Raw genomic sequence first — 15,249 nt, 5'->3', positions numbered from 1 at the left:
AAGCAGTGGTATCAACGCAGAGTACTCTATTAATAAAATCGCGAAACGCAAAGTGTTTAATTATCTTGTATAACTCTTCTATCTCATGTCCTCTTGTGTATGCAATTTTCTGGGAACGGCTCTGCACGTTTACGTCAAATCTGATTAATCTCCGCGTGTTATTAATGAACGGATGTTCTCGGCTAGGTCGGCGTCCCCGACAATCCCGATTCGTGCATTTCGCTTCGCGCATTGCGGAAGGAGAGACTCCGCATTATTGTGGATATTAAATTTCAGCGCCGAGCGTCCGCGGCGGATATTAAATTTTAGTTCTCGTAGACAATGACCATATGGCCGAGTATAACATCGCGTACCAGTGACCGCGCCAAAATCGCCTCGTATTGTCGGCATCGCATATAATTCTTTTTTCTTTATTAAGCCACTGTTATCCGTAGAAAACCGTCCGAAATGTTTCCCAGGTTCGTATCAGTCTTTGTATAATGCAAAGGCTTAAGTTAAGCTATCCAGAGAGTCAGTTATATGTTAGTTAGGTTAGGTATTAATTAAACTGAAAACATTTAGATATATATCTATAAAAATAACATTTATTGAACGTAGAAGTGTGTGTGTGTGTGTGTATATATATATATATATATATATATATATATATATACTATATATATATATATAGTATATATATATATAGGGTGTCCTAGACCACCCGTACACCTTTGGTATCAACGCAGAGTACTGAGAAAAGCGTTTTGAACAAAAATTGTATGGTTTTGAGGGGAACATAAAGCAGTGGTATCAACGCAGAGTACTCGTTAAGGTCAAGTCAAGGACACCTGTAATTTCTTAAATGGAACCCTCTATTTTTCATTACATATTCTTGTAGCTTATCTCGACAGCTTTCCAAAACACTATAATAAAGTATTTTTTCATTAAGTACCTTTTTTATATTTTAATCTGACATATTTTTTATATCAAAATATATCAGATTAAAATATAAAATAACTCAAAAAGTACTTTATGAAAAAATACTGTATTATAGTGTTTTGGAAAGCTCTCGACATAAGCTATAAGAATATCCAATAAAAAATAGGGGATTCCATTTGAGAAATTAAAGATGTCCTTGACTTGACCTTAACGATGCCATCCAAGGTCAAATCAATGACACCATCTTAAAACCATACAATTTTTGTTCAAAACATTTTTCTCTAAAATGCTTAGTTTTTGAAAAAAAGGGGTGTACGAGTGGTCTAGGACACCCTGTATAAAAAATAATATAAAAAATTTAACAATTAGTCTTTTTTACTTTAATTTTTTTTACGCAACATATTTAAAACTTTCATTTACTGACAACTTGTATATCTAAATTCTTATAACAAACATTTACCTCCTTGAAGCGAGGGATATATGTAGGACGAAGGCTCATGCAGCCAAGATACGACGCGCACCAAATCTTTGACGTAGCTAGGTATGATGCAGCGTAATATCGCGGTGCATCCCCTCGATGCTCCCCCCGTCACCTCCACGTCAACTTTGTATGCTTGAGCCACCACTGCAAACAGTAATAAAATTTCGCATAAATCCACGTGTTTCAGCAATTGTGTAAAAATTACAAAACAATGGCTTATATTTATTATATTTCTTTGTTCAAGAATATAGATATTGATACCTTATGAGAGAAAAACATTTTTATATTACACGCGCTTAATTCACAATTATTATAATGATATAAATTTAACAAACTTTTGAGTTTTCAATTATATTTTACTTTATATATTTTACTTACTACTTTATTTGTCGAAATTTATTATTTCGTATACTCCAATTTAAAAAAAAAAAAAAAAGTTGATGCTTTACAAATGATTAAAAGTCACCATTGTATCGAGTTAACAGCGCAATCAACAAAATAGGGATTCTCGCGTGTCTCTAATTGTCGCCATAATGAAAAAGCAATCGCAGTAGTTACTCCGACGTCTCGTTTTCAATTACATTGCGCACCTCCGTCTCGTTACATCGTGAAAGCGCGTTATCTGTGTATACGCGGATGCACGTACACTGTGTACATACAGACACCGGATGTCGCGCATGCCGTTACGACGCAAGCATCGGGTGAATCTCTCGACGTCGCTGTCGGTGTCGAGGGTGCGCCGAGGCATGAGGCGACGCGAGCGTATAACGAACGCCTCTCCTCTCGCCCCTCGCTTTTCCTTTTTCCGTCGTCGTCGTCGCCGCCCTCTCGCGCTCGAGAGGCACCGTACCCTCTTCCGGAGATTTTATTTACGTGGAAATTCCAAGGGCGACGGCCAGCTCTACCACCAACGGCGCAGTCTGACAGGCCGACGTCGCTGTCGCGACGCCGCGACGCCGCGACGCGGAGACCATCCTCCCCCCTCACCCACCCCCCTCGGTTACGACATGCATCCCCTGCATTCCCTCGTATACGAATCTCCCGGATCTCGCGAGGACTTTGTCTCGCGTTTCTCTTCTTTTCAGCTTCCTGATTCTCGCTTCTTTCGCTCTCGCACGCCGTCGTTTCGTTTTCTTCGTTACGTTTTGCGACGCCATTTTTAGAGAGAGAATTCCTGTAGAAAATGCGTCGCGCGATACGTGGATATTATTTTAGAATGGATAGCGAGTGACAAAACTTGAGACTTATAAAGTCCTGAATTCTCAACACATGTTACTATTTCGCGTACGCTGTATAATAACTTTTATATGGATTTCTAAGAACCTTTTCTTTCGCGCTAAAATTATTACAATTCAGCGTTCGCAACTTTTAGCGCAAATCATCCGCGTAAAGTACGTCCGTTTCATCGAGCGGGATAGAAATTTCTTTCGTTATACCGAAAGAGCAGGAAGTAAAGTTTTAATTAACGGTCACGCGTCCGGGTCAGAATTTTATGGCCGCGAGGGGGTTAGTAGTTGGGAATCCTGAAAGCGTCGAGTCGACCTCCGCAGCTGCCACGGATTTGCATTCAGATTGCGCTTTTTTTTTTTTTTAAGAGGTAATTACACCGTGCATTGCGCGACCGAAAGGGGGGATCTGCTCGCACCTCATCTGCGTCGGTCGGTACCCCTGGTCGGCGAACCTCGTTCAACTCTAGCACGCCTGTTTCACGGGGATGGCAGGACTTGGTTCTCTCTCGGCATTACCTTTCCGTACGAGCGATTGGATTTGCGATACGCATGTGAAAACTACCGTCTAGAGTAAATATTTCTCGCGGTGAAATAGCTCTATTCTATACAGAAAACAATACGCTTTGGGAAATATTACTTTTAAGACCATTAACCCATAATGGTACAATCTTGTATGGAATACAAAAGTATACTCGAACGATTTCGGAAATTGCTTTCTCACGTCGCATCTTGAAAAATTTTTCCGCGAGCAAAAAAATTGAGAGATACTTTTTCAATTGAAAAAGAAAAGAAATCATCAAGTTTATTTCTTTTTTTTTTTTCAATTCATCGAAATGTATCGTCAATTATTTCTTAAGCGAACACAGACATGGACGCAATGTCATAAATTCTTTTGTACAATGCCGTTGTAATGTTTCGCGGCAATACAATTGTCGCCAATTCGGACGTATGGTATACGATGCGAGTGCTCGCGGTCCTATTGTGGCTTGTGTGAAACCGTCCTATCCAGGATTCCGCGTTTTATCGCACGCGAGAGGCGAGGCGAGGCAAGGCGATTCCGTCCGTCCGTCCCGTCCGCCCGCGCCCGTCGCAATTATTGTTGACTCGCGCCAAATATCCGCGGCATTCGCGTAATCCGCTTAATAGAGTTTTCCAATGACCCGGCCGCGGGCAAAACTCTAATATGACGGCCATTCCGATTACGCGTTTGCCGTTCCTTAATTAAAGGATACCTACCTCGATAAATAACGAATGTAATTGTGCAGCCGGACGGCGCTAATAACAAAGTTGCACGTAAATAATGTTATCTCGTAAACGATTCTATGATAAAACCAGGGTTGGGAAATAACGCGTTACTTGTAACGCCGTTACCGTTACAGTTACTTTTTTTCGGTAACTGTAACGGTAATGGCGTTACAAATTTTATTTGTAACGGAAAAAGTAACTTCGTTACATTTTTCGGTAACGAGTAACGAATTTAACAGTTACTTTTATCGTTACTTTTTTCAAATTTTTTGATTTATTTAAGATATTATTCTTGCTATTGTGCGTGATAAAATTTTTATCTTAACCGTAAAGCCGTAAGCAAATCGACCAATTAGCATACTTATTATGTTGTAAAAATGCTTGAATGTGATTGATCAACTTATGGCTCTTGCAGACCAGTGCGATGACGCGACGCGCGATATCCAATGAGAGCTTTATCTTTTCGGAAAAGCAGAGCTCTCGTTTACTACCAGTTCTAAGTACCTTGCAACGAAAATTAGAAAATCTCAATAAATCTGACCTTATAGATTGCCATTCATTAGTTGAAGCTATTTAGCAAGGTTTAAATAAAAGATAACTTATTAATTTGATTAATACATATGTTATTTAATTTTAAATAAGGATTTAATTGAAAAATATTATTTTATTTTAAACTATTGATTCAAAAGTATTAATTTCAATAAAACAAACAATGTCGCTTAATTTACTATATTTGATTTTAGATTTCTTACAATATTTGAAACAAAAGAATTAATAATAGCAGCATGTTTACATCCAAAATTTAAGTTAAACTGGTTAACCGGAGAAAAAAGAAAACGTGCTGAAAATTACTTGGAGGATTTATTGGGAATCCGATCAACTGAAAATTCTTCAAAAGCTGGAAAATCTGACGATCACGATGATTTTTTCATTTTTGAGCAAAAAACGGTGCAAAATGAATTTGAACAAGAGGAATTGCAACGGTTTTTAAAATCAAATAATTGTAATATAGAAATGTTAAACGACTATCCAAAACTTAAAAAACTTTTTATTAAATATAATACAGCCCTACCAAGCAGTGCATCTGTAGAAAGAATGTTTAGCATCGGTGGCTCTGTATTAACACCACAAAGAGGGCATTTAAATGATGATACTATGGAGCAACAAATTTTATTAAAAATTAATAAAGAATTTCGATAAAATTTAATCATTTATTTTGTAATAAACCTTGAATGAAATCTTGCTTACAATTTTTTAAAAGTTTTTCTTATGCAAAATAATTTATTAGTTTGTATTGTAAAAAAGTAACGGAAATTGTAACGACTCGTTACTTTTTAGTAACTGTAACGGTAACGAGTTACTTTTATAAAGTAACTTTCCCAACCCTGGATAAAACATTCGCAACGTTTGATGACAATTGAACTCGCGCAACAAATAGATGAAAAGGGATCGACAGCCGTTTGCTTTATAAAATCATAAGTCTTCTCTCAGTCTTCATTTATATTTTACGCAATGTGTAACTTAAAAAATTAGATAATTATATTTTAATTCAAATTATATAATTATATTTGATTCGCGGAGAAGGAATCTTTATCCTTAATAACGTTTTACGAGTTTTACCATTTTCGTACATCAATATTAGTCTCGGACGAATTTTCCTCTCACCTGCTCTGACTTGTACATCTCGGCTGAGCACTCTGCCAACGGGGTTGCTCGCCACGCATCTATACGCGGCGCTATGAACGTCCTGTCGATAGGCCGCGGCCGGAAACGGCAGGAGCACCAGGGTACCATTTCTGAGCACTCTCCGCACGCCTGACACATCGTTGACCGGATGCCCGTCCGCAGTAGACCAGTCGATGTTCGGCGGCGGACTTCCGGAGGCCGTGCAATCCAACCAGGCGCCGCTGGAATTCGAGAATTCGATCCTCGACGGCGGTTCCAGCACGAAACTAGGGCCGCGTAAATGCGCGTCGAAGCCGTGCCCGCTCGCGGACGTTATTATAGCAGCTGCACCTGCGACGAGAAATATATTCTTTTATGAGATAAGATATTTCAAATCAAATCAAGAATATTTCAAGTTTTGACATGTGTCAAATTGCGGAACGCAATAGCTACAGAAAGATATTTCTAGCTCGTTCTTTGATAAACTATAATAGACAGCTAATAGACAGATTTAATCTAACGCATCGTAGATATGAGAGATATGAACTTTTATAACACGCGACAGCTATTGTAAGAATACTTCGAACGTAGTATTATAGTACGGCGGTATATTGGAAAATCGAAAGTGAGGGATATCATCATGTAGACGACCAGTCGGATCAGGTGGAAAACATTTTGACAAGTTTCAAAGTGGATTAATCAACGTGCTTAGCGTTGCCTAGGGTTGCCAATCGAACGGTGCCGTTGCGACCAATATGTCGGCCAAGTTATTCTCGTAATGCGATGACACTAGGGTTGCACGAGATACCAAGATAAGATTTTAAATTAATTATCAAGACAATACCAAAACAAATTATCAAGATTCTTGATCTTATCGAGAAGTCTTGGTTTTTAAAAAAAGTTATCTAATCGTTTCCAATCTCTGAACGGAGATTTTAATTAATATGGAAATAGGCGAGAAAGAAAAAAAATTTTATTTATCGTTAGTAAATAAAAACATTTATAAATTTAAAAACTTTAAAAAATTTAAATTTAAAGAGTCTGCGCATCATTATCATTACACACTTTAATGTGACATAAAAATAGCGCAAATTAATTACTTTATATTACTTAATTTATAAAGTTTAATTTCAATACTTACGTTTAAAAATATATCTATCTCGCTTTTTGTTTTTCTGACAATATTTTATTTTTCACTGCTTTTAATCCAAATAAATCTTCATATGCTTTTTTATGATCTTTCTCCAAATGTTTTTTTAATCCAGTAGTGTTACTATTTTTCATTTTTATTTCTTTAGTCACATTTTCTTTTTGACATAATAAACATACGCCGATTTTTTCATTGTTTCTTGTTTCATACTTAAAATGAGTTTTCTATGTGCATTGTTTAACTGCACTTACTTCCGAACTTTCATTATCACTTTCGGAAATGTTCGCATGTTCAGCAGAAGAACTTGGTTTAGTTTTTAGACTGCGTCTGCACAATCGAGACGTGAGCAAACGCAGTAAAGAACAAACGAAAATCGTGCTCGGCGCTTCGGATAACAGAAGAAATCAGATATACTTACTATTTTCTGTTTTTTATCAAGCTGACAAATAATTTAGTGTTAAATAGAAACTGTTAATAAAAATCAAGGCAAGACATGACAAGACAAGATCTTTGATACAAAAATCCTCTCAAGACCAAGACAAGATTAAAATTTTCAAGACCAATACAATATTTTTGCAAATATTGTCTTGTGTTGGGTTTCGCAACCCTAGATGACACCCACTTTTCGGCATAAATGCCTTCATCGGAGGCGTCAGCAACTACTTGCCGGCTCCTCTCTTGTATCGTTAGCAGACTCCTGCATCGGTTATTAACACTTTGCCCATCCGAGCTGCATCTTTCGTGTCAATGTTATGGCGAAATTTACTGCGAACCATAGGAGCCGCGATAAATTCCGGCTCGCTCACACGGTTAGCTTACATAGCTTGCCTTAAACTTTGAAATGCATTGACTTAACTTTCAACTACTATTATACTGCAATTTGGCTAACGTGATTATGGCGGCGTAAAACAATTCAAATAAACGTATTATAACTCACGCGCTCTTGTACGCTTACAATTAGATTATCTCGACGAATTACTGATTGATATGACCGCTATCTATTTAATTCTTCGATATATTAAATTATACAGGGTATCCCCAATTTAAATGGCCAAACTTTAGGTGCGTGGAGGGGATGGAAAAGCTAAGACAGAAAGTCCTTTAGAGGTTTGTTCGTTTTTGCTCCATTTTGGAGAAAATCACAAAAAATGAAACAAAAGTTTTCGTTTTTTTACTTATTTATTTACATTTTATTTATGTTATCATTTATTTAATGCAGTTATTGTTCGAAATGTTGCCCTCTTGCAGCAATGCAAGCATTACATCTAGCACAGACCTCATTAATTGCAGCTACAATAGACATTGTTCTAATGATATTTGGTGCACTGCATCTATGATTCGGTCTCTTAATTGGTCTCTTGAATTGATTGGCAGCGTAAAGGATAACATCAAGCGTTTACATATGTAAGGAACCTTGAAGCAGAAAGTTTATTCGGTGCCAATCAACTCAAGAGAGCAATTGACAATGAGAGATTGAATTTTTGCGATTTTCTCTAAAATGAAGCAAAAACGAGCAAACCTCTAAAGGACTTCTTGTCTTAGTTTTTCGGTCTCCTATACGCTCTTGAAATTTTGCCATTTAAATTGGGGGGGACACCCTGTATTATAAATATATAAAAAATTTAGTCAATATTAATTTTTATTTAAATCCACGTCACCATTCTTAGAAGATCGATTAGATTTTAACAAGCCAATTAGCATCTGTAGGTATCTTTTTTAATACCTGTGATTTATAATATTTACAAACTGTTAAACGTTAAAATAAACAGCTAATTGCGCTGATTTACGATCGTAGCAATTGCAGACGGCTAGGCAAATAGAATAGTATATTTCCCTCTCCTTTTCATTTCCCCTTCTTTTAGACTCAATATTGTAGAATACATCGATCGCAATGGGATGCGAAGCTCGGAAAAACACGAAACTCATAACGACATTCGCCCATTGTAATCCGTTTATAACGACATTCGGGAGGGAAACGCGCACGTGTGTCGCGACCGAATTTCGTAATGTCGCGTTGCATGCGCGCGGCATACAAAATATAAAATATGCAAATCGGTGTGCATGTGAGAGAGAAAGAGAATTGAAATCCTCCATCATGGTGTCCAGCAATTGCACTCACTTCTATGCTGGCCAGCTTCCGGGGAAAATTCTCTCTCTCTCTCTCACGCGCACGCTACTTAATTACTAATTCCGCGCGAGTATTACGCTGGCGCTCTTTCGAGCGGAATTCCGCTCGTTGTTTCGCCCAAGCGACGTCGCGTCGATTTTCGAAGGCGTCGCATCGACCGCTTTAATTGGCAGAAAATTAATTACACATTGTGTACGTCAAAGACATTGTCACTTAACAATTTACGCGAAACTTGAATTAATTTCATAATATATGAAAGATATAATATAATATAAAATTTGTAATATATAAATAATATAATATATATAATGTAATATAAAATTTATAATATAAATTTATAATATAAAATGTAATGTGTGTATCGCATACGTGAAAATTCTTGCCTAGTGAAATATTTTTTGTCACATCTTTCACGTATATTCAATTTGACGTAGTATCGATTTCTATACTTGTCGTACATCTCGTGCAAGTATTTCGGAACATCCAGGAATCTTACTGCGTACCTTAGCTGCTGCGCAGGTCAGAATCGCGTCAACATCCCGCCTTTATGACGCGTCCTCGAAGAGATCTATCCATTGACGTGGAAAATCGAGGAGTCGAGGAAGGTGATCGTGACGAGCGAGTGAGAGCCAGCAAGATTGATGCCGGTAGATGCTCAAAGTGACTGGCCGAAAGCATGCGTTGAAGTGACAGAAACAGACGAATAGAGTTGAGCAGCGAGTAGGAGATAAACGGAAGTCCGAAGGGAATACGAACGGGTGAGATGAGACAGAGAACGAAATAGAGAACGAGAGCGAGTAAGAGAAAGAGAAAGAGAGAGAGAGAGAGCACGGGAAGATATGATCGAGAGAGAGAGAGAGAGGGTGCACAGGTATCGGTGGGTTAGAGAGAGAGAGGGTGCAGGTGTCGGTGGGTAATAGCTCCCTATTACCATAACGCTCAGCTAAGCCGACTAATCGGTTCCGCTTATGCCGATCGGCAAATTATTATTAATCACATTGCGCGTAGATTATATGCGTCTATGGCGCGGTGGCATTTGCACTTCGCGCCGCGTTATCAATCGCAGTTGCACGGGCTTTTAACGTCGCGCATTTATCCGCACACGTTTGATCCTTTAACAGACTTGTGTATTTATTGGTAGATGTGCCGAACTCTGTTGACTTTTCTATAATTTTGCATAACTTGCATATATTATTTTTTAAACTCTGTGAACTGTATGTTTTTTATTTTATAAACGCGAGGGTTGAACGATTTTATTTCCATTTTATTTAACCCTCGAGGCTACTTTGATGTTTTGTTCTACTCTTGTACGTATCATATAATTAAATTATTATATATTATTACACAGATTAATTACAATTCAATTATAACAAAAACAATTAGGATTGATGTAATATTTAATGCATGTACCATATATGGGCGTGCGTAGTTTAGTTTCATAATTATATAAAATTCGATATTTAATACGATTATTATTTTTTCACATTTTCTTATATGATAATACACACGCTGCGTCATTTATAGGTTTTATTTATGTAATTATAAATTAAAGCGCAGATATTTTTTTTTATTGAAATTAAATTTTTGTGATGATTCTATCTCTGTTTCGAGCTTATACTTTATTTTTCAATTTTCAATATATTTTTCCTCGCAAGATAGGAAATATATTATATAATAAATTTTAAAACATTTCGAAAAAAGTCATGGAGAAATATGGAAATCTCTCGTGATTGTTTCTCTTTGGAGAATCTCTCATGATTCTCGGTCAGTCTCCGAAATCCGAACACAAGTGGGATTTCTATCATCTGTCTGGATTTCGCTCTCTCGCCACGAAACGTTCGAATCGGTGGGGTTCGGTAAAAGGAGCTCGTGCTACGAACCAGGAATCAATAGGCGGAACAAACTGTGTAGATGGGTAGAGGTCTCTGGTAAGATTGAATTTGCAGACTGCCTTTCCGAGAGTTCTCGACGAGGGGGCGAATCCTGGAGAAAAGGTGGAGGGCAACGGCGGGACTTGATAAGAGTCCACGATCTCGTGCGACGGCAGTTCTTCCTCTCACTAACTTTCATACCCTTCCTCTTCTTTCGCTCCCCCTTTCCCTCTCAAGTGAATTGCCGATGTTTACTCTGCCTATCAAGACAGCAATTATTTGATCCGGCTAGTGAGACATATCCCTCGAATCTTCCCCTTTCGTAATACTTATCCTTACTAGTGTTCTAGAATGATTCGTCATAATTTAATTCTGTGAATTTCTAGGAGATCTTATTTTTTCTTCTCAAAAACTCTGATTTTGCATGATGTGACAATATTAAACACGATTTAAAATAGTTTAGTATTTGCAATTATCATTTGCAATATTGATTTGAATAGCTAATACAATCCAATATCTTTAAGAGATTCTAAAAATAGAATAGCAATCGCTAAATATATAAGGAAATAATTAAGAGAGAGTAAAAGACTCCTAGTTATTAGAATTTATTACTATTAACGTAATCGATTTTTCATTTTCTTTTAGAATGTAACGAAGTAGTAGACTAAAGACGATACCGATGCCCACGGGAAGTCTAGGAATTTATAGAATCGGCGATAGTTCGCACTGAAAAAAGGGAGGAAAAGGGAAGGGAAGGGCAGAGCAGGGGTGCGCATCGAGATATTCTGCGAGCCGCTTACCTCCGTGCAAACGCAAGTCGAAGTCGAACACTGCAACAAGTTGAGAAAGTTGTTTAGACGCCTTGGAAAGAGATCGCTCCTGAAAAACTATGACCGTGCAGGGACACACGGGCAATTTTCCAGCTCGTGCGGAAAGTTTCCGCGGCGGGCAACAAGTTGAGAAAGTTTCAACATGGCCATGGATGGCGTCCCCGAGGGAACGCTTCCGCGGGCCATTTCAAAAACTGTCGAACGACTAATCTCATGGCTTCTAGCGAGAGAGCGCGATACGAAACTTTGACCAAGCGACCGGAGTCTGCAACTTTCGCAAATTCGCTGCGAAAAGTTCTGAATCGCTTGGATAAGCGGGTTAGATCGAGCGTCGGGCAGACGATATCTCTGAGGTTCATCTCGTAAAAGATTATTTTTATCTCATTTTATATTCTGTGTATGTTCTACGTTTGAAAAAAAAAATCTATCTTCGAAGGATACTTGCACATTTTTGCAAAGAAGAATATGCAAGAAATATACATGTCTACATATTTCTAACATACACAAATATTTTCATTTTATTTCTATAACTTTTTTATCTGTATTTTACGCAGATATTTAATAGCTTTTCTTTACAATGATATTTTTCGTCACATTCTTTCATCAAGTTGGAAATTTTATAAATTTATTAAGTTCTATCAGGGATAGAACCTTTACCCCGAACGCTTATAACATTACTGCTTCTAAATTGTTTGGAGCGCCCATTTCTCTAATATTTCGATACCTATACCAATGAAATATGAATTTACAACACGTCAACAGCGAGACAGTATTGTTCTGAAGGTTTTGAAACTCCTCCAGTTGCATTTTTGCCGGAAGAACGAATCCGGAAAGGTGTGAGGCGGTGCTCGCACCACTCACCCTTGGCGTCATCCTTTGTAAGGGGGATGAGGACGGTTCCTCGGGAATGGTGTCGACTTCGCGAAGGCGTTGGTCCTTTCAATTTCTCGAATGGAAGACGGGCGACGAGGAGAGGGACATGATTGTTGGAAATATGAGAGAAACTTTCAACTCTCTCCCTCTCTTTTTTCTTTCTTTCATTCTTCTTTCTCACATAGCAAGCGAGCGCAACTCCGCTTCTCTCGCCGTTAAGGCGAATTTGCTTTTTCCACTCTGTCTTCCTTCTCTTCCGCTTGCTTCTATCTCTCGTCTTCCGGATGTATACAGTCTTCGCAAGTGCTTTGCAGCGTAACCTCTTCACTATTTTATAGCATCCTAAAAGTCCGCGCAACTGAATTTTCGGAACAAAAACGCACTCGTGTTTCTTTATGCCCGGCTCGATCTTGTTTCACATTTTTCTCTTTCGGTTTGTTTGTCAAAATTCATCTCTCTCGGCACTTTTTATTCGGATCTCTTTACCTCTATATTGCGTCTAATCCATAGATATATATACAATAGATTGCTGATGTCCTGTCCCCCACCACAATATTCTCGTCCCCAATTGAATGCCGCCATGTTAAAAGGGAAAGTTGTCACGCATGCGCGTTAATCGTATTGGAGCATATATATATATATATATATACATATATATATATATATATATATTAACTAAAGTGCTAAAATAGAATACTATTTTCCACCACAATATTTTCGTCTGCATTTAAACGCAGGAATTTTTTAATGACATAAATTACTATTCATGATTAATACTTTAAGTTATAATATACTTATAATCTAAAAAAATATTTAATCTTACTTGAAAAAGGAATATCCTGATTTATATATACGCTTCCGCTTGCAATATATACAGAAGGAATAAGGATTATCAAAACGCGTTGGAATACTATTCGGTTTCAATCGTATTTTCAATCCTGAACGATCAAAGCAATCTTCTATGAAATGATTAGAGCATAAAATGGTCGAATTGGTTGGTGACCAATTTTTTATAGGACAATTATTTAGCCACTGTTTCAAAAGATGTTAATTGTTTAGAGGAAACCTACAATATGTTTAAGAATATTTGACATTTTGAATTAACTATACAATTTGATTATTTTTACTTCAGATAAGGCAAAGATAACCTTTATATTGTAAATACAATATAAATAAAGCAATGCAATACACTTACTTGTGAAATGTTAGTCCAGATTCATGAGTTTTTGTATTATTACAAAAGTAACAACGTCTCATTTTAATTCGTGAAATTTAAAAGCAGAATTTTGTCTATATTATAATTATATTTTTTTTCTGCATTCCTCTTCTAAATACTCTAACCTACACAACTCTATAGGATCCAACACGCTTGAACACGGTTAAACGCGCATGCGTGACAACTTTCCTTTAACATGGCGGCCTTTAATTGGGGACACAAATGCACGCGCATCAACTATCCATGTGTATATATCAGCCCATACAGCACAGAACATTGCAATTATATTGCAGTACAATATTACAATCTTGCAAGTTGCAATGTAATATTGTTGAGACATTATTGGAACATATAATTGTAATATTTTATGAGAATGTTACAGCAAGATTTCAAATACATTACAAAAAACAGTTTTCGGTAATCGCTAATTCGTTTGTTTACCGCTATGCGGCGCGCGTTGCGTTATCTATCCCGCATTTAAGTTTCAGTTACGATGATTACATAAAGCTTCCAAAGAGCGGCTAATAAGATTAGAGATATAACTATTTCTATCAGTTTAATTTATCCGATACAATCCCAACACAGGGAATTCAGATATTGAACTGATTGTTCAGTAATCGGATTCATAAATATCCAAAAAAGTTAAAATTATTCGTTAATTGTCTACTTAAGATGTAAAATAGAGTTTAATATCTACATAAGTAAAATTTTAACTTTTATGAATGAAATTATTTAATCATTACTATTTTCTTAAACTTGTAAATTATTTATAAAATAGCGATGTTAACTAGATAAGGAAATTGTTAAATAGTTTCCATTCCTATATAAAACCAAAAATTTAATAATAATTTTTTAATATGCACGATATTTCAGTTTTTAATAAATAAACTTCGAGAATATATAAAGACATCCAAGAGAGAAAAAACTCGTAATTGCGTAAATTCACAATCTTTTTTTCTTATTTCTCTTGGATGTCTTTATATATTTTCAAAGTTTGTCTATAAAATTTAAAGCGTTCTGCATATTTGTAACAACGCATTTCAATATTACAAATACATTGCACCGTAACATTACTGTAATATTACATTGTAATATTTCTAAGGGCGGACATTTCAACGTTGCCGCAGACTTGCAGTAACATTGCAGAAACATTTCGCAATTTCCATGCAATATTACAATGTTTCAATGCAAGGTATATGCAACATTTCTGCAATCTTTCGGTGCTGTATGGGAGTGTTCTAATCGGATATTTGCCAAGACAATTTTCTTAATTTTGCTGGAAATCGTGAAATTCTCGCTACAAATAAATTTAATCGTCCTTTTGTGTTGAAGTGAAATTTAAAGAAAAGACAAATACAAATATCGATCTTAAGGTGCGATCTAGGTAAAACATTTTATGATGTTTAAATATAAACAAAACAGAAATTAGAAGAGTCTCTCTCTCTATGTATTAGTTATTATCGTTAAATCTTTTAATACCTTATTATATACCTAAATCTTTTAATACTTTATTAATACCTTAATATTTACTCGTGTACTTTATTCTTTAACAAATTCTCTCTGCTTACATTTTAACTTTACTTCGATAAAAACACAATTAAAGAGCGAGATTATGAATTAGCAAGTTGCAAATGGCACGCACT

General features: G+C 36.6%; 1 protein-coding gene across 7 annotated transcripts in view; it reads right to left on the bottom strand.

Moving 5' to 3' along the window:
• Dscam2 (Down syndrome cell adhesion molecule 2) overlaps positions 1 to 15,249 on the bottom strand; it is a 115,390-nt gene that overhangs the window by 39,915 nt on the left and 60,226 nt on the right. For all 7 annotated transcript variants that reach the window (XM_070310088.1, XM_070310091.1, XM_070310087.1 and 4 more), the window contains exons 2-3: positions 5,539 to 5,889; positions 1,379 to 1,543 (exon numbers count right to left, since the gene is read on the bottom strand). In XM_070310088.1, the coding sequence (XP_070166189.1) occupies positions 1,379 to 1,543; positions 5,539 to 5,889 (516 nt within the window). The remainder of the gene's footprint in view (positions 1 to 1,378; positions 1,544 to 5,538; positions 5,890 to 15,249) is intronic.

The sequence above is a fragment of the Polyergus mexicanus genome, unplaced genomic scaffold (assembly GCF_030449975.1).
Source record: "Polyergus mexicanus isolate NDT 795.1 unplaced genomic scaffold, iyPolMexi1.0 SCAF_17, whole genome shotgun sequence".
In the NCBI taxonomy this organism is placed as follows: domain Eukaryota; kingdom Metazoa; phylum Arthropoda; class Insecta; order Hymenoptera; family Formicidae; genus Polyergus; species Polyergus mexicanus.
Note: the sequence above shows the minus strand (reverse complement) of the source record. Positions and strands in the feature narration are given on the sequence as shown.